This window comes from Penicillium soppii (assembly GCF_028829465.1).
Source record: "Penicillium soppii strain IBT 18220 chromosome Unknown utg000010l, whole genome shotgun sequence".
NCBI lineage: Eukaryota > Fungi > Ascomycota > Eurotiomycetes > Eurotiales > Aspergillaceae > Penicillium > Penicillium soppii.
In genome coordinates this window covers 449,906-466,713 of record NW_026643240.1, presented here as the reverse complement: position 1 = coordinate 466,713, position 16,808 = coordinate 449,906, and the positions used below count along the sequence as shown (strand labels likewise).

The window sequence follows — 16,808 nt, the reverse complement described above, 5'->3', positions numbered from 1 at the left end:
CTAGGAATTTGACATAAAATTAGCTTAGGATCTTTATATCGATCCCTTCGCTTTAAACCTAGCATAGAAAGTCATTACTAATAAAGCTTCTATACATATTGCTAGCGCTTTCTGCTACTGATTTAGTAAGCTTTTAGCTCTTCTACTCCTTTAAGTATACCGCTCCTTTAAGGCATCAAAATGCTCCCGGATCTCCAGGGCACAAAGCCAGGCACTGGAATCTGCGTACCGGACTTCTTGTGCCATATTGATACTGGTGGATCCTAGATTGGGAATATGTGTGAGTCCTTCTTTTTGTCTGCTCTTATGGGTTGGAGCAAATCAGTCTCGGGTCTCCCGACGACAGCGCATAGTTTTGTGCCCAGTACTAGACCATCCGTTTGGTACAATACCACTAGAACCAACAGTAGTTGATCGGCTCTGCCACATCGCTCTTGCGGCACTTGGCATCTGCACTCAGATCTCGTTACTTCGATTTATCTATCAATATGGTGGTTTGGGCTGACAGAAATGCGAATCCTGGGGTAGTTGATTGTGCGTACTTGAGCCACCGCCCTCCAGGGAAATATAGATCCCATCTCTTCCCCGCTTCCTATATATATTTTCACCCAAAATTTAAGCATGGTGAATAGCACCCAATATCTCCGGTATCTAGCAATCCATTGCACTAATTTATAAAATCTATAAAATCTATAAAATCTATACATATGCTATGGTGTTGATAAGTGTTGACGTAGATTTTCCGCATTTGGTGGCCCTACGTCACGTGCGATCGGTAGATAAGATGAACGCTTAATCCCAACTTTCGAACGAACAAACACGGAATTTCAAACCGAGCGTCAAATGCCTAACATATTTGCTTAGCTTAGATTTTGATGAAATCATACTTGTCGCCAATGTCTTGAGTCGATTCTTCAATTCTCAGCTCGCTCCTCTCCTCCATTTCCAATGACCGAATGAAATCCTACTGTATAGGCCGACACATCCAGATTCCGACACAAAGAGAGAGTTTTCTTGGTGGCAGAATGACGTCGCCATATCCAAATACCACTTCGTTCTCGCCGAGCGTTTCATCCGACATGCCTGCGGCGCCCAACAGACCGGTCTCCGATTTGCCGCAAGCTCAGGTGGACGCAATCATCCGTACAAAGCGCAAGGCTCGCGAGCCTAAAGCCTGCTATCCATGCCATGCGCGAAAGGTAAAATGCGATCGCAACCTTCCGTGCGATGGGTGTGTCAAGCGTGACCATGCGGACCTCTGCTCCTACGAACGCCCTTCCAAGAAACGGTCGCAAGCCTTTCACGAAAGCCCTATCGCTAGCTCGGCTCCAGCACCTATGCCTCATTACTCAACAGCATATGTTTACGATGAGCCCCCGGCGCACGTAAAACCAGAGCCAACATTGGGCCGATCCGCTGGTCCTGCTGCTGGTGCACGTGTATCAATTGCCCGCGAGGAATGGGACAATGTTCGCAATAGACTGCGTGAAATGGAATCCACTATTTCATCGCTGCGTGTTGGTTTGGAGAGAGCCGAAGATGGTCCCACAACATCCCTGGACACCGGAAGCGTGCAGAGTGGCGACGCCAGTTCTCGCTCCAAGGCCGGTTCGCCGGAACGCGAGGGAATCCATGCCGCAAATACCCTTGGCAAAGGCACTGTGCACTTGGGATCGCGCTCTGTGCTAGCTTATATCCTGAATAACCAATCTGGATCTGATCAGCTTCAAGCTCTCTTAGAAGGAGGAATACTACCAAAGCTCGGTTTGGATAATGAGTCTGCGACTTATCCATTTGTCGATCTATGGTCATCGGACATGTCGACATTTGATATCACAGCTGTCTGCAGTGCCCTCCCAACTGATCAACAATGTCGAGAGTGTGTTTTCTTTCGGTTCCGGCGTTCAATTTGAGTTATCTGTGCTGACTTTATTGCGCTACAGATTGTTTTATTATTATAAAGACATCTCGGGAGCTATTTATCCTGTTCTGGAAGATATATCGGAGTTTGAGAACACTCTTGAGCTTTTGCTACAGACCAGAACTTCCATCGGAGGCGAATACCGGGCTGATGCAGACGAAGCGCAAAAGCCCTTTGGTGTGAGCATTGCCTACCTGGGATTACTGTTTGCTGTCCTTGCTTCCGGATGCCAATCGTCTGACTATGGAAGTAAAGAGAGAGAGTTGACCTCGCAAGTTTATGGTATATACTCCACATCAAGCGTGCTTCTAAGGTCATTTTCTGATAACTTTCGCAGTTTGCTGCTCTTACCAATGTCTTCGTATGACAAACTTCCTGTCCCAACCCACTATCGAAGCCATCCAGACTCTTCTGGTGATTGGCAACGTATTGTCATACAACATGAACCCTGGCATTTCTTACGTCTTACTTGGAATGACACTTCGCATGGGTTTGGCACTGGGTCTTCATGTTGAGTCAAGTCGCTTTTCATCGGCTGAGCGATACCGACGACGACATACTTGGTAAGATCATATATCTTGCTTGCATCTTATGAAGAATCACGACATTAACCAGGTTAGGTGGTCAATGGCATGGCAAGATAGCCATTTCTCGCTTTCTTATGACCGACCCTCGACCACTGCGGTAAGCCAGCCTGATATCGCTTACAGGGAAGGCTCGAAAACCGGTGACTTGTCTTACTTTGAAACACTTTGTCGTGTCATTTCTCTTGCATTGGAAGTTGTTCGCATTCGCATGTTGAGTCCGCATGCTCAGATAAGCCTCGAAAGCATTCAAGCCTACAAGGAACGCATTCAAAGGATCATGATAGAGGCGAGACCTTATCTACGAGAGGCGGCTTATTGCTCTACGCCCACGGAACATTTGGAGCGAGTTGTTCTGAAGCTGCACTCGTCATATTTCTCTTCTGAGCTCTGCCGGCCAGCGCTCAAGCCCATGGCTGATTTCAGTGACGACAGCGTTGCTAGCATGCGTCAGACCTGTGTGGTAAACCTGATGACAACTGTCGAAGCTTACATCGAAATGCACAACATAAGCTCACACGCAGCGCGCTCTTGGATTGCATTACAGCGAGCAATTAGTTCAGCGTTTCTGCTGGCTGTAATCGAGGAAGCAAAATTGGACCCTAATGTCTGGAGCCTTCTACGACAACTGGAGAGCATCATTGCTCAAAGAGCAAGCACTGAACGAGCTTATGATTCCACTGAAGCCGCTACCGTGGCTAGCATGACCTCTCCACCCCAAAATCTTGGCATGTACGACCCAATCACTGGCGCCAGTAACCCCCCTGACGCTATTGCTCCAGCAGTGGACCCAACTTCCCCGGCTGCCTTGACTGCTGATACCCAAACTCAATGGGCCAAGTCCCTTGCGAAGACGCATCGTGCTCTTCAAAAACTATTGAACGCATTTGAAAATAAGTCTTCGCGACCTGCTCCTGGACAAAATGGCACGCCCGCATATCACCCTCGGCTCCATCTCAATCCAAATTCCGCTTCAATGGGGACATTTGTCCCTGGTTCCGCCAGCATGACCCCCAGTGTTAGCTCTCTTCCGCCCCCTACGCCAGAATCCTCCGGTAGTGGCGAATGGTCAATGCCCAACATAATGGATCGAGCAGCGGAGTATATCCACCCACCCCTATGGGGTTAAGTTTGATGGGTTTCGATGACTCGAGGATCTTCTCCTTGTTTTTTTTTTGTTCTCTTTTTAAATCGTTTCTCTTCAGCGTGGCGCCGGAGTCCCCTTGCGGCTTGTGTTATGATTGTCGTTTTCTGAAATTGGGCTTTCTAGGACTCGAACCTTTAAAGGCTTACCTGTAATTCTCTTTTCTTCCTGAATCATTCATATACTTTGATCAGTACTTACGATATAAGCTGTCATGCACATTAGCTTTGTATAAAATCTTTACAATTGAATACTACACAACCCGCAATTCCTCCCAGTTTCCAAATCAAAGTGCTGGCTGTAATTCTCCGACGCATTCCCCAAATCCAACGCCGGAGTCCTCTTCCCCAGCCAGTGCAGTCATGCGAATCACATCCCCATCTTCCAGGAAGACCCTTGTTGGGCCGTCTGCAACCGACATTGGCTCCTTTCCCCCGTTGGTCATCTCAAGCAGACAACCATAGCTGCCCTGCTCTGGGCCACTCACGGTCCCGGTCCCCAGGATGTCACCAGTCTGGAGATCTGCTCCACTGCTGGCTATATGGGCGACCATCTGCCGGCCACTCCAGTGTAGATCCTTGAAGTTGGATCGACTGAGAGTCGTAGGTTGTCCATCGACCAAAAGCTCCACCTTGAACCCGATGTTATAGCTTGACGCAGCCACCGGAATGTCTTCCAGATGGGTAGCGAGAATAACATCGCGCGTCGGACCAGGAGCTTTGAATGACTCCAAAGCATCCAATGTCACCACCCAAGGGGAGATAGTTGTTCCAAAGGCTTTGCTGTTCATAGGACCGAGCGGAACCATCTCGCAACCTTGAATGTCTCGTGCTATCATCGCAATCATGTTAGTCACTATCACATGGTACTTGTGGCAGAATGGTTCCACTTACCACTCCAGTCATTCAAGATAACCATCCCGAAGATATGCTCGTCTGCATCTCTTGCATTTACGCCTTGGACCCGTGGCACAGGTTTTCCAACGATCACTCCAACCTCAAGCTCATAGTCCATTGCTTTTGACGGACCGAAGGAGATCGGCTTTTTTTCTGTTGCAGCTGCTCGATCGATAGTGTGCCCTTTCGGGCGAACGATTGGAGTTCCGGAGACAACCAACGTACTCGCACGGCCATTGTATCCAATTGGGAAGTTGAAGAAGCCAGGAGGCGGTGTTTCGTCGTTGAGGATTGCCCGACCGGCGTTTCGGACATGGTGTAGACTGCACGAAAAGTCTGTGAAGCCACCCACCGAGACTGGCATATGTAAAGTGACTGCTGAGACATCTTCTGTGCTGTTGGGGGGCAATTTTTTGGTCAATGCGACTTGCAAAGTGGTTCGTACTTCGCGCTGAATTGACTTTGGGAGTGTAGCAAACTCGTTGAGCGTCGACTGGTCGAATACATCATTTGGCAATCCAGCCACCTTCGCAAAGGCGCCCGTTTGCTGCAGGACATCAAGAAAAATCACCGTATTCTCTAGTCGAGTCACGCATCGTGGGCTGGGATGTTCTTGCGACGATGCCACGCCGAACGGGATGTTCGCCAGCGAAAAATGGCTGCTGTACTCCGGGGACGTCATGGTCAAGATCTACAGCAATATTCAAATTTCAATCTGAAGGAACGGTCAACGTTTTGGGGTCTGGTCTTTATCGACCTCCTTGCGCTTCTCATTACATTGACCGCCCCACTACCCGAGCATTTTGCGGGGAGCTTTCGGAGTTAGCCCACATCCCGATGCCCTGCGAACTACGTGACTGATACCAGCCCTAACTTGTGGACTTTGCTACGACTCCTTACGTGATTTATGCAAAAATACACCTGGAAACCATCGTGTTTTGTGGTAGGATTGCTAGAAGGATGAACATGGCTTAATCTTGACAGCAGCCTCTAGGATTTCAAGTTTGTTCTTGAAAAGAACTCATTGTGAGACATTTATGCATCCTCGGGAACCCTGCATTCAGAATCCAAGATAGCCAAATTTTTAAGCGCACCAGGCACCAAAACATCGACTGGTCATCATGCAGGAGCCTTGGGCTGTCTGATCGGCGTTACCGGAGGTAGAGTGCTGGGTAAGATAGCGTCGGTCAAATTTCACTGAAGTCAGCAGTATCAAAGATTATCCATCGAGATAAATTGTACCTCGTTGTATTTTACATTTTCCAGTCAAGAGCAAAAGTCCACTCAAATAGTCCCATTTCTGCTTTTCCTCATCATCTCGTTTTCTCGTGCCAACCAACACCTTCTTCCCTGCACCTTGCAAGACCAAATCGCAATTTCTCTTTTACGAAATCATGTCTTCAGCATCATCAAATCAGTACTACAAGGTCGGGGTGCTCCTATTCCCAGGTGCAGATATTTTGGACTTTGCAGGCCCAATCGAAGCCCTCTCTCATGTCTCGCACAATCGGAATACAAGTAATCCTGACAGAATGTTCGACATCACAACCATTGCCTGTAGCGCCAAAATTCGAGCCGCAAACTCACTCACGATTCACGCAGACATAACTGTGTCAGAAGCTCTCGATTGCATTTCAGACTTTCATATCCTGTTGGTTCCGGGTGGTCCAACATCAGTGATTACCCCGCTCATTGATGCCAACGGACCGGAGCTTGAGTTAATCCGCAAATTCGCGGCTTTGCCTCCGGCGGCAGGATCAGGCACCAGGATACTGTTCTCGGTTTGCACCGGTGCCCTTTTGCTTGGCGCTGCAGCTGTATTAGCTGGGATCAATGTGACAACCCACCACAGTGCACTAGACGTCCTCCGGGATATCTGTGCTCGCTCTAATCCGCCGGGCGGCCCGTCCACAACCGTGGTACACAAGCGATATCTTGATGGGGGTCTTTTGAAGGATGGAGGGGTCAGAGTGATCACTGCTGGAGGCGTAAGTTCTGGCTTGGACGCTGCATGCTACCTTGTAAGCCAGCTTGCTACGGGTGACATGGCATCGTTTGTGGCTCGAGTTATGGAGTATGATTGGTGTGAGCTTAAAGAGTGATATTTTGAAGACACACGGATCATACCTTTATGATTTCGGGCTCCGCATGCAATAGTGTCTGTCGGCAGCAAAAGAACTGATCCTAAATTACATATATGGCTATGTAGGGCTATTCGATGCAAATCTATCTTTCTTGTTTGGTTTCGCGCGGAAATGTTTCGCATGTTATGCATCCAGAAAGCCTTGACATACCATCATTTCGACTGCGACTTCCCCTGCTCTGAGAGCCCAACTAAAGTGAGATGATAGTTGCTGTTGGTGTCACCTTTTACATCATTACATGTCTCTATCATCTAGGGCCAGATTATCATTTTGAAATTCATCTGTTCCAACCCAGTTTTTCAGGCATACAGCGTCACTTAGTCCAGCAACAGCAGCCCAAAATCCAATGAGTTACATCTGTCTTAGAATTTTCCCATGTCCTAAGAATATAGGTCACTAATCTCCAGCATTGACGTCGGCCCGCCGGGGATACCGAATTAACGACAACGAATTAGCGACAATAACTCGACCACTTATAGGCCCAAGGATTCCTCGTGACCAATGAATCTGGGACTTTGATGCATATCAAGTCATCAACTACAATCGAAAGTTTGTTATTGTCAAGTTATATATGGTGGTTTCTAGGCGATGCGAGGTTTAAAGGTGGCTTCCAGAAGGCACTGGTAGAAGGTGTCCTCATTCTAGCCTCCTAGACTTAGCATTTGAGTCAACTGTTTACTAATGTTAAAGGCTAACTTTCGAACTTTTCGGCGCTGGCCCTATCGTCAGGGCAGAAACTGGATGATCAGAGCTCAACTCCAAGTTGTACAGTGCCCGTCGTTTGTGTCTAGGATGTCCTAGGTTTAACCTTAGACTCGGGCTTTGAGTCCACACTAAGAATCACAGTCATCGACACGTGGACTGGACTTCCTAGATCTGCTGGCCAGTGTTCAATGTTTTGGCTCCTTCCAGGTATATAGCACTGTGTGGTTCTGGATAAAACAGCATATTCTATCTCTTTCCCTCTCGCAGAAGAGAAACCGATCCAGTTGGTTTTAACCAATTTGGTTGTGATATTGTCACTGGTGAAAATTGTCTGGTCCCAAATCCCTATCTTGAAACTCACATCGAGTCACAATGGTTGTCTTGGTCCCAATTGCGGGTGTTGTCCCTTCCACATACATTCCCGGTCTTGCTGAGAATGGTATTGTCTCTCTTGATGGTGCGACATTCAATCAAAAAGTCACTATCAAGGCCGAGGAAGTGGAGGCTTGCGAATGTGACAGCGCCGATCCCGTTGCCATCGCCGCAAACGGCAATGGGACTAAACAACACGAACAAAATGTGATCGACTGCTCTATCACCCCTCTAATCTCGAATACAGCGTCAAATAATCAAGAATTGACCATGGAAGTCTTGAAGCTTATTGAAAGTTATGGTGTTGATTTTGAGAAAACGGGTGTCTCCTGGAAAGGCTTTGAGTCATTTGTTCCAATCGTATTGCAACAAATAGACCGCGAGGAGCCAATTCGGATGATTCTGCCTGCCTTTCCATTCAAGTCACCCAATTCCCGTGATAAGGTCCTTGGCTTCATGCCGGACTTTGGTGAAGAGCTGGCGCTGGCTCATCTGAACGGTCTGTGTCAAAACATCGCTGAAGTATATGCGCCGGGTGCCGATGTTTATATAAGCTCAGATGGACTTGTTTACAATGGTCAGTAATTATTGGCTCATATTTGCTCAGTTACAATCTACTTCCACTTGACTCTAACATTTATTAGACATTCTAGGTGTTTCTGATGAAACAGTCTGGGATTATGGGGAGGCTCTGCGAAAGATGGCAGTTGAAAAGGAGCTTCGCCATGTCAAATTCATCCGCCTTTTCGAACTTCTTGAGCACCCATGGTTCCAATCCTCTACGCCAGAAGCTGCCAAAGCTTTCTACCTCGCTCATGCCAACTGTCTTCGTCGAGAACTCATGTACACCTTCGGTGACCCGAGCTTTGATGCGGCAAAGGCTATTAAAAATGACAACGATACTTGTCTCACGTATCGCGGTTATATCAAATTCCTTACAAAGGATCTTGCTCATCAAGAGGAAAATCGACATCCGTCAAAGCGCGCTCGACAAGCGCAGATCGCCGAGACAGCGCGACAGATGATCATCCGCGGGAAGATGTTCGCGGCGGCTATCAAAGCAAATCGCAAGGACTATGTGCGACTCTCTATTCACGAGTCGGCCGGCGAGAAAAAGCTCTCCATTTCACTCGTCCCGCAAATCCGAGGCACACTAGGATATACACCCTGGCATTCTGCGGTAGCTGTTGGACTGGACGGCTCATATCGCACAGTTCACGTCGAAGATGTACGCGACACCCACGATCTGATCTATAAGAACGGACAACCATATTACTTCCGTGAAAAATCAAGTCTCTTTGATTGGTCTGAAGATGGTCTCTCGGTCAAGTTTGAGCATCTTTACCCGTCTGGGCTGATCATCCGCCCTGCGGACATCGACAACGTCAACCCGCCACCCTCCATTCGTGCCATTCCCATGCAAAAGGTTCGACATTTATCCAACGGCATGTCACCGATTGTTCTGCGTGGATTTTCCGAGACGCTTGAGGAAGAGCTCTATGTCCAAAAAGGATCCGAGCTGGGCAAAATTCTTCCATGGAGCTTTGGTATTATCCAAAAGGTGCGCGATAACGGTCGCTCCGACAAAATGGGCAACAATGTCACATCGAACGAGGCAATGCCCATGCACTTCGATGGGATGTTCAAATTCGAAGAAATTACCGATCCGCAAACGGGTGAAAAGAAGAAAGTTCAACGCCCACCGGGATATCAATTCTTCACTTGTCCTGCTACTGCGCCCAAAGGTAATGGATACACTTTGTTCGCGAGCTCTCGTCTTTTCTTCCGATATCTCCCCGTTCCGTGGTCTTTAGAGCGTCTTGAACAGATCACTTGGGCAATGGACAATGACGGATTCTGGGACGCAAAACTCAAGGATCTGCCTTTGATAATCAGACATCCTATCTCCGATCTTCCTTGTCTGCGCTGGCATCAACCATGGGACTCAACAAAGACGAAGTTCTCGACTTGTGATGTAACCATTGAGAATGATGACAATAGTCTAGTTCAGGTTGTGGATCGCATCACCTACGATTACAGAGTCTGTCTTCGTTTTGGGTGGGAGAAGGGTGATCTTCTCGTTAGTGATAACACCGCGATGTTACACACCCGCACTGGATATATCAGTAACTGTGATCGAGAGTTGTGGCGGATTCACTGTGACTGAATATTGGGCGCTTGTCTATTCACATTTTCTTGCTTTGATACTTTGTTCAGCTTTTTGTTATTTTTTGGACTTGAACACGGTCAATCTGATCTTCGCACAGTCTTTGTATTTAGTGTTTAACTGCTCAGCATATCAAGGCAATTATACTAAGTCTCCCGTCACTTTGGAATACATTCACATATCATCTTATTGGACATCTCCTCTGTTTTATACCCTGGCGGTGAAAGGGTGGCTGCTCGGTCTTTGCCTATTACGACTCTTGACATGCAAAGCCTACTGGACTCTTCCAGATGGCGTTCTATGTGCTTTTTTATTTGCTCGGACAATATGTCAAGACCTGGTCTCATGTTACGCAGTCTATTCTCCGTGCGGTTTTCTAATACTAAATACGGAGTGCGCAAGGATAGAAACTTCGTTCTGCATGATCATCGGAATTTTTACGTTCGAGTCGCACCTGCCACAAGTTCGCTCTTTTGGGATTCATTATGTACGTATTTCTCTATTGCGAGGGCTATTCTATAGATAGTAAAAGTCAGAATGTATACACAATTTACCCCATCCCACTCTATGTATATTCGATATCAAATTCCGAGGCATTTTTGACACGATACCTCTTTCCACGGGTGTTACAACCTCACAACATTCTAACTGGAAAATCTCCCCCGGGCAAACTTGAAGGCGGTATCTTGTGCAATGGACATGTTTGCGCATATGGCCCAGTGCCCGTCCATTCCCTCGAAGCAGATTGCACGGGAGATCCAGAATGCATGTTGTGGGTGTGACACAAACAACCCAGATTCTGTGAGCTGAGATTCTGTGAGCTGAGATTCTGTAGTCCGCCATTCCCTACCGCGTGGGTTCCAGAATTATATGGCGGACTTGACGAGGGAAACGGCGTTATAGACGATGAGGCTGGGGATTCCGGTGGAACTAGCACGATTACTTTAGATTGCGGTGACATCGTGTTGATCACCTGGAGAATCTGGGGCAAAGCGGCTTCTTTTTTGCTGTTAGTATCATGCTTAATTGAGTCATACCAGCCTCCAGATGACTCACCCGTTGCAACATAGTATAATGGCTGGTTTGCTGATGTGGGAAGAGTTTTTTGAATCAAGCAATCGCCCCTACTTGCCAGTTCGTGGAATGCATCTCCGCCAAGGCCAGGGTTAAATGGAGCCATGCAGTTGTTTGACTGTGCTGGCATGGTTGTTAGAGGAGATACTATGCTGGCAGCACTTGTTCCGCTATAATGTGGGACATCCCCAGAGTATACCAGGGGCTGTGACTGTGGCGGTGATAATGAATTGATGTCGGTGGGCCACGATTGTGTTGAGAACGGTGGACAGGGCGGCATGAAAGGCGCGTATTGCTCTTGTGTCATAGTAGAACCATCCCGCTGCGAAAGTCCAACATCATGCTCTGGGAAGCCTGAATAAGGTCTGAGGGGGAATTGTGGGGTGTTGTAGCCTTGATCCCACCCGTTGAGTACAGCTGCAGCTCTGAGCTCGTTGGCAATCACTCGCTCTTGAAGCTTTGCAATCCGTTCTCTAATTTTGCGACCTGAGGCTGTCAGCTTTCTGAGGTATCAATTCTCTTATAAGAGTGTGTCTTACGGTGATTTCGCTGGGAAAGCCGATTTTGTAATCGTCTTCTTTCCAACGGGTCTTGTGTTTGACTGAGTATGTCTTCGTCTTTGGGACTTGAGGGCTGGTCTTCCATTTTCATCTTGCTGAGGAAGGCTGCACGTGGATTTTGTGGATGTTACTGAAGTTGAGGATGTTTTATAGCCCATACGAATTCCTATAACAAAGTTTTAGAGTCTGCAAGTGTTCAGCACGGGAACTTGGAACCAACAGAGCCATGACCGTGATCCACTTTCCTTTATACAGGACGTGCGCCCACGAGGCAACTCACACCTGATCTTACTATGTCACACAGGCTGTACAACAGTTTTTTGGCGGTCAGAGATCTTGGTCTGGAATGAATTCATCGATCAACTTCGGTGTCTTCAGCCGCGTGATGCTCCTTCTGGCCCTATGGAGCACCTGCGTTTCTCAACTTGCCTGTCTTTTTGTGCGGGGAAGTGGTCGTGTCTGGATACTTTGGCACTTTCTCAGAAGGTTTCAGGGTTGGTGACACAAGTGTCGTGTTGTCAGAGGTTATCCCCGGTCCGAACGTGCTCACAGACATGGCGCTGCCCTGAAGTCGCTCGTATCGGTTCCAGCACATTGGGATTCGACAGACCCCATGAAACCCTCAGCGTCAATCCACATTCCACACTTTTGGCTCGTAGAGCTGTGTGTCTAGCCTATCAAATCTGTTTGACGCCCCTTGGCGAGGCAACTCTGTACTACGTTTTCCACGCTGGTAACATAGTTTTTGCCCTCCATACTTTAAATGAGAAGGCTCGCCTACTTATACTTGAAACTACCCGTGGTGTTGAAGTATCAAAATGTATCCTCGGACATCTCCGAACATATTACTTAGACTTGATACACAGTCCACGTGGCAAGGGCAATCGGCATAACAGAATTATGTTCATGCTGATTCCCAATTGGCTGTACAAATCTCTAATTGGGTTTCCTTTGTTTCCAGATCACTCATCACTATTTCCAAGAGACGGACAAACCAGGAATATGCTGACGGACTTTTAATTTTCAAACTAGTACGACTTGGTCCAATCTGAAGTCTAAAAATAAGCCATGTCAGGTCTGAGGCCCTTGGAACTGGGAGAACAACGCTAAAAGTGAATATATTCCGGATTTGACCCAAGTGACATCTAGTCTCTATGACTTGTTGCTTTGGCTTTACGCAGGCTATTTGGCTGTCTAAGTGAGTCCTGTAAATCGAACTATGGCGTTTGGAATATCTCAAAGGGGTTATGTGCTGGGTGGCGTCATATATGGCACAAAGTTAGCATTGAGACTGAGTCCCAACCTCCGCCCAATAAATCCTACTTTAGTACCAATGAATCTCCGTCATAAACCTAGGAAACTGCGTTGTGGTGCCTCTGTGACAGTTCATCCACCCTTCTGGGATGTATGCAAGTGAGATCCAGACGTAGGGACTGGTGGAAGGTTCGGTCTGGCTTGTCGTTGGGTTGCGTTCTGGAATCCAATCTCCTTGTGTTACTTTGTTGCGTTGTAATATTAATCTCGCAAGCAAGATCTAAGTCGCAAATCTTGTTTTGCTGTAACAGTGCCTATAAACTAGGGTGCCTGGGGAAAAGGTATATGCAAGCAATCAACTTGTCCACATAGTACCATTTACATGTGCGATATACCCTTGAATTGGCCCTATTAGATAATTTCTGTACCGTTAATAAAATCAATGAAAAAGGGGGCGTTTTGAATCTCGCACATCAACAGTACAATCCTTGGCTGCATGCGAAGGTGTATAGCGGCAAGGGGTCAAAAGCAGTTCTCCGTTATTGGTGCCTGAAGATGCCCTATTCTCTATATCATGTATTGTTTCGTCATTAATCATCTCTTTTTTGGGTCTCTTTGTAAGTTTCTTTTGACTCTCTCTTTACCCTTACCAAGAGATTTGATAGGTACTCAGTACTCAGCATCAAGTCTATAAGCTTTTATTCCGCTATGGTAGTAGTGGTAAGAGCGTAGAATTCTATGGAGAGAATTGAGAAAAGCTTTATTTTAAAACTCAATGTACTTTGTGTATCAAGGCATTTGTCGTAGTAATTCATGTAGTTCAATTTCTGAGTATAACATAACGCATTTGACCCTTGGCCGCTATGCACCCTTCGCAGCTGCATTTCAGCCTCTGTCAACCTTGGCTAATATAGTTTTAAAACCTATAATTGATCAATTATTTCAGATCTGATCGACCTCATGCAGCCCAAAGGGTCTCAGCCACTCAACTGCCAAGGATTTCGCATCCAACCGTACCATCCCAAAGTACATCAACTTCCCTTCCCAATTTCCTCATCTTCCGCTCTACGCTCATCACTCATTATACAGAAGCATCTCTGGTTGCTCAAGTAGCCCGTACGCATGGATAAATTTTTGAAGGCGGCGGGAAACCTCCTGCCATATCATCTTCTCGCCTATGGCACCCTTCTCGGAACAGAGCTCTACCAGGCAAGAAACCTCTCAATCGTTCAACAGATGAGGTAGATTCAATCTAACCATTAACAGAGCTTCGTCAACACAAAGATCTGTTACAAAGCTCTTCCCATGAAGGAATTCATCATACTCCAAAAGCGTCTGTTTCCAGTATATTTCGGGGCCCAAGTTGGACTCACAGCGCTCACGGCCGCGACATATCAGCCCTATAGCATTTTTTCACTGATCAAAGATCCGTGGAGCGCAGCTCCTCTTGCCGTTATCGCCTTGACGGGCTGTTTGAATTGGTTCCTCTACGGACCACGGACTACTACTGCCTCTTTAGTGAGGAGAGCAATTCAAGGCGGGTTGAGATAAAAGTGGATGATCGAGAAGAAAGCAGCACTAACGTGACTATAGTAATAGTGAAAGAACATACCGACTCTGACGCCGATGGATCAAAGGCCCATCGAGCCAATCGCAATTTCGCGCATAATCATGCAATGGTGATTCATTTCAATGCAATTGCAATGTTAGCGACTATCTTCTATGGATTTTCGCTGTCTGCTAGGCTTTTAGAAGGGCCAAATATGTAGTGACTTTAAAGGGGTTCTTTCAGCTTCTAGTATATCTCATCTTGTTCGATACTTGAGTTCTTTTGCACGCATTTCAGAGTACTCTCTAATCTTATATATGTTACATATTAATTTAATTGAGAAAGATAAACCCCCTCAATGGCTACAAATGTATGAATCAAACTTCAGTATAGTCAAGTGAAGTTCATCTATTTTCTGTCAATTTCACATGACAGTCATTTGAAGTCGGTGGTATAGACGTATTTTGGAAATAGACCGTGGGGAATCATCGCCTTCTACGACTGCAATATGCACTACAAGATCTACACTTTGCAGGCTTTAAATTGTGGCATCTCCTACCCAAGTTCCCAAAATTCGAAGCCACAAAGGGGTATCCTTCAACAAGCATTTCGCATCTATTTGACATGATTCATGTCGGACAATGGTGACATCGGCATTTTGTAGATTTCCGCTGACACCAGGTGCATAAGGCCCCCGAACACCAAGTAGACCCAGCTAGCTACTATATAGTACCTGCTGGATATTACTATATTGCCTTCCCTCCATCGTCAAATCTTGAAACCCTTTCCCAATATTCCACTATGACCATTTTACTGCTCATCTTCCTTATTTTCCTCCCACCAACCCTATTCTTGACTTGGTACCTCCACGTCCCACGCACATTCCCACCTCTACCTAAAATCCCAATTTATGTCTCAATCCTCGGTCTCTGGTCTTCAATGGGCCAAGATGAGATCTACGACCGCTGGTTTCGCATGCCACTTGAAACACACGGTGCGGTTATCGTCTGGTTCGGCGGCCGGTGGAGCATCCTTGTCTCACGACCAGACTTGTTAACTGATTTGTTCCGCAATGAGAATTTGTATGCCAAAGCCGGCTCCCAGATCAAGATCCCGCATGCTGTCATTGCGACGCTCGTTGGTGATAACATTATCAATTCGCATGAGAATTGGAAACTGTTTACTTCGATCATGAAGCCAGGATTGCAGAAGAAGGTTTTTGATACTACTTCGTTGCTTAGGCAGTCGAGGAAATTGGTTGATGTTTTGATCAGTTCGCAGAGTATCAGTGTTGGCGAGAGCATTCTGGTAAATGACGATGTGCAAAAGTGGGCTGTTGACGTTATGGGGGAGAATTTCTTGGATTTGGACTTCGAGGTATATATTCATATCGCTGAACATACAGGAACAGTAACGTACTGTCTAGGTATACTCACAACTAATTATACCAGAGCCTAGGCCATCCAAACAACCATGTCCGCCTCGAATCCCTCCAATCAATCATCAAAGCAACCCTCTTCAAACCAATGTACTTCAGCTTCCCAGATCTAGACCGCTTCACCTGGCTCCTCCCATCTCGCAAACGAGCCTACGAGATAATGCACGAGTTCGACAACCGGCTTTTTGCGAAAACAATGCAAATGATAAACCAACGCGCCAACTCCAATGAAAAATCAGAAGAAATGGTCTCCCACATGCTCGCCGAGGCCTTCCTCTCAAAGCAAATAACAGAGAAGCAATTCCGCGATAATCTCAAAATAACATTCCTCACAGCCCACGAAAACGCCCAGCAACTCGTCAACTCGATGTTCTGGCAACTGGGCACAAGACTCGACATCCAGTCTCGTCTGCGCGCTGAGATTATAGCTACAAGCCTCGTCCACCCCGACCCATCCCAGGATATCATCAATACCCTGCCCTATCTTACTTCCGTCGTTCTGGAACTCCTCCGGCTTTTCCCGCCCGTTTCCCAGCTTATCAATCGCGTCGCGACAGAGCCTGCTTTGTTGGGTGGTACCCTGCTCATTCCGAAGGGAACGTTCGTTGGGTGGAATGCGTGGGCAGTGCATAGTAATACTGCGGTGTGGGGGGCCGATGCTCGGGAGTTTAGGCCTGAGCGGTGGGGGAGGCGGTTGAGGAGATGCAGGGGCGGTTTCGGAGAGAGACGGTGCGGGGAACGTACATTCCGTTTAATGCGCATAGGCGGAAATGTCTTGGGCAAGGGTTTGCATTGTTGCAGGTTAAGATTCTGCTGTTTGTTTTGCTGGGGAGGGTTAGTTGGGTTGTCGATTCTGGGTATAGGTTGAAGATGACACCGGTAGGTTTGAGCCTTCGCTCGGAAGATTGGTATCGTGCTGACGAGAAAAGGGTGGAATATTGGCTCCCTTGGGTTGTCGAGTTATCCTGACGGAGTTGAATCTCGTGAATTGGGGTGGCAC

General features: G+C 47.1%; 7 protein-coding genes across 7 annotated transcripts; 5 read left to right on the top strand and 2 right to left on the bottom strand.

The window, feature by feature from the left end:
* Positions 1-1,025: 1,025 nt before the first annotated feature.
* On the top strand, positions 1,026-3,634 carry N7529_010816 (putative C6 transcription factor; the record flags this gene model as incomplete). The annotated part of the gene is made up of 4 exons (XM_057246343.1): positions 1,026-1,879; positions 1,944-2,203; positions 2,259-2,484; positions 2,542-3,634. 4 exons carry the CDS (start codon positions 1,026-1,028, stop codon positions 3,632-3,634), a joined length of 2,433 nt encoding a protein of 810 aa, XP_057091692.1.
* Positions 3,635-3,935: 301 nt separating this feature from the next.
* On the bottom strand, positions 3,936-5,227 carry N7529_010815 (fumarylacetoacetate hydrolase family protein; the record flags this gene model as incomplete). The annotated part of the gene is made up of 2 exons (XM_057246342.1): positions 3,936-4,480; positions 4,543-5,227. 2 exons carry the CDS (start codon positions 5,225-5,227, stop codon positions 3,936-3,938), a joined length of 1,230 nt encoding a protein of 409 aa, XP_057091691.1.
* Positions 5,228-5,939: 712 nt separating this feature from the next.
* Positions 5,940-6,647, top strand: xanA (isonitrile hydratase-like protein xanA; the record flags this gene model as incomplete). The annotated part of the gene is made up of 1 exon (XM_057246341.1): positions 5,940-6,647. One exon carries the CDS (start codon positions 5,940-5,942, stop codon positions 6,645-6,647), a length of 708 nt encoding a protein of 235 aa, XP_057091690.1.
* Positions 6,648-7,766: 1,119 nt separating this feature from the next.
* On the top strand, positions 7,767-9,933 carry xanB (isocyanide synthase xanB; the record flags this gene model as incomplete). Its single annotated transcript, XM_057246340.1, has 2 exons — positions 7,767-8,343; positions 8,411-9,933. The coding sequence occupies 2 exons, from the start codon at positions 7,767-7,769 to the stop codon at positions 9,931-9,933; spliced, it is 2,100 nt and encodes a 699-aa protein (XP_057091689.1).
* Positions 9,934-10,567: 634 nt separating this feature from the next.
* On the bottom strand, positions 10,568-11,658 carry xanC (transcription factor xanC; the record flags this gene model as incomplete). The annotated part of the gene is made up of 2 exons (XM_057246339.1): positions 10,568-11,493; positions 11,547-11,658. The coding sequence occupies 2 exons, from the start codon at positions 11,656-11,658 to the stop codon at positions 10,568-10,570; spliced, it is 1,038 nt and encodes a 345-aa protein (XP_057091688.1).
* Positions 11,659-13,943: 2,285 nt separating this feature from the next.
* N7529_010811 (DUF4149 domain-containing protein) lies at positions 13,944-14,590 on the top strand (the record flags this gene model as incomplete). Its single annotated transcript, XM_057246338.1, has 3 exons — positions 13,944-14,062; positions 14,090-14,339; positions 14,459-14,590. 3 exons carry the CDS (start codon positions 13,944-13,946, stop codon positions 14,588-14,590), a joined length of 501 nt encoding a protein of 166 aa, XP_057091687.1.
* Positions 14,591-15,171: 581 nt separating this feature from the next.
* xanG (cytochrome P450 monooxygenase xanG) lies at positions 15,172-16,777 on the top strand (the record flags this gene model as incomplete). Its single annotated transcript, XM_057246337.1, has 3 exons — positions 15,172-15,747; positions 15,822-16,489; positions 16,642-16,777. The coding sequence occupies 3 exons, from the start codon at positions 15,172-15,174 to the stop codon at positions 16,775-16,777; spliced, it is 1,380 nt and encodes a 459-aa protein (XP_057091686.1).
* Positions 16,778-16,808: the final 31 nt, after the last annotated feature.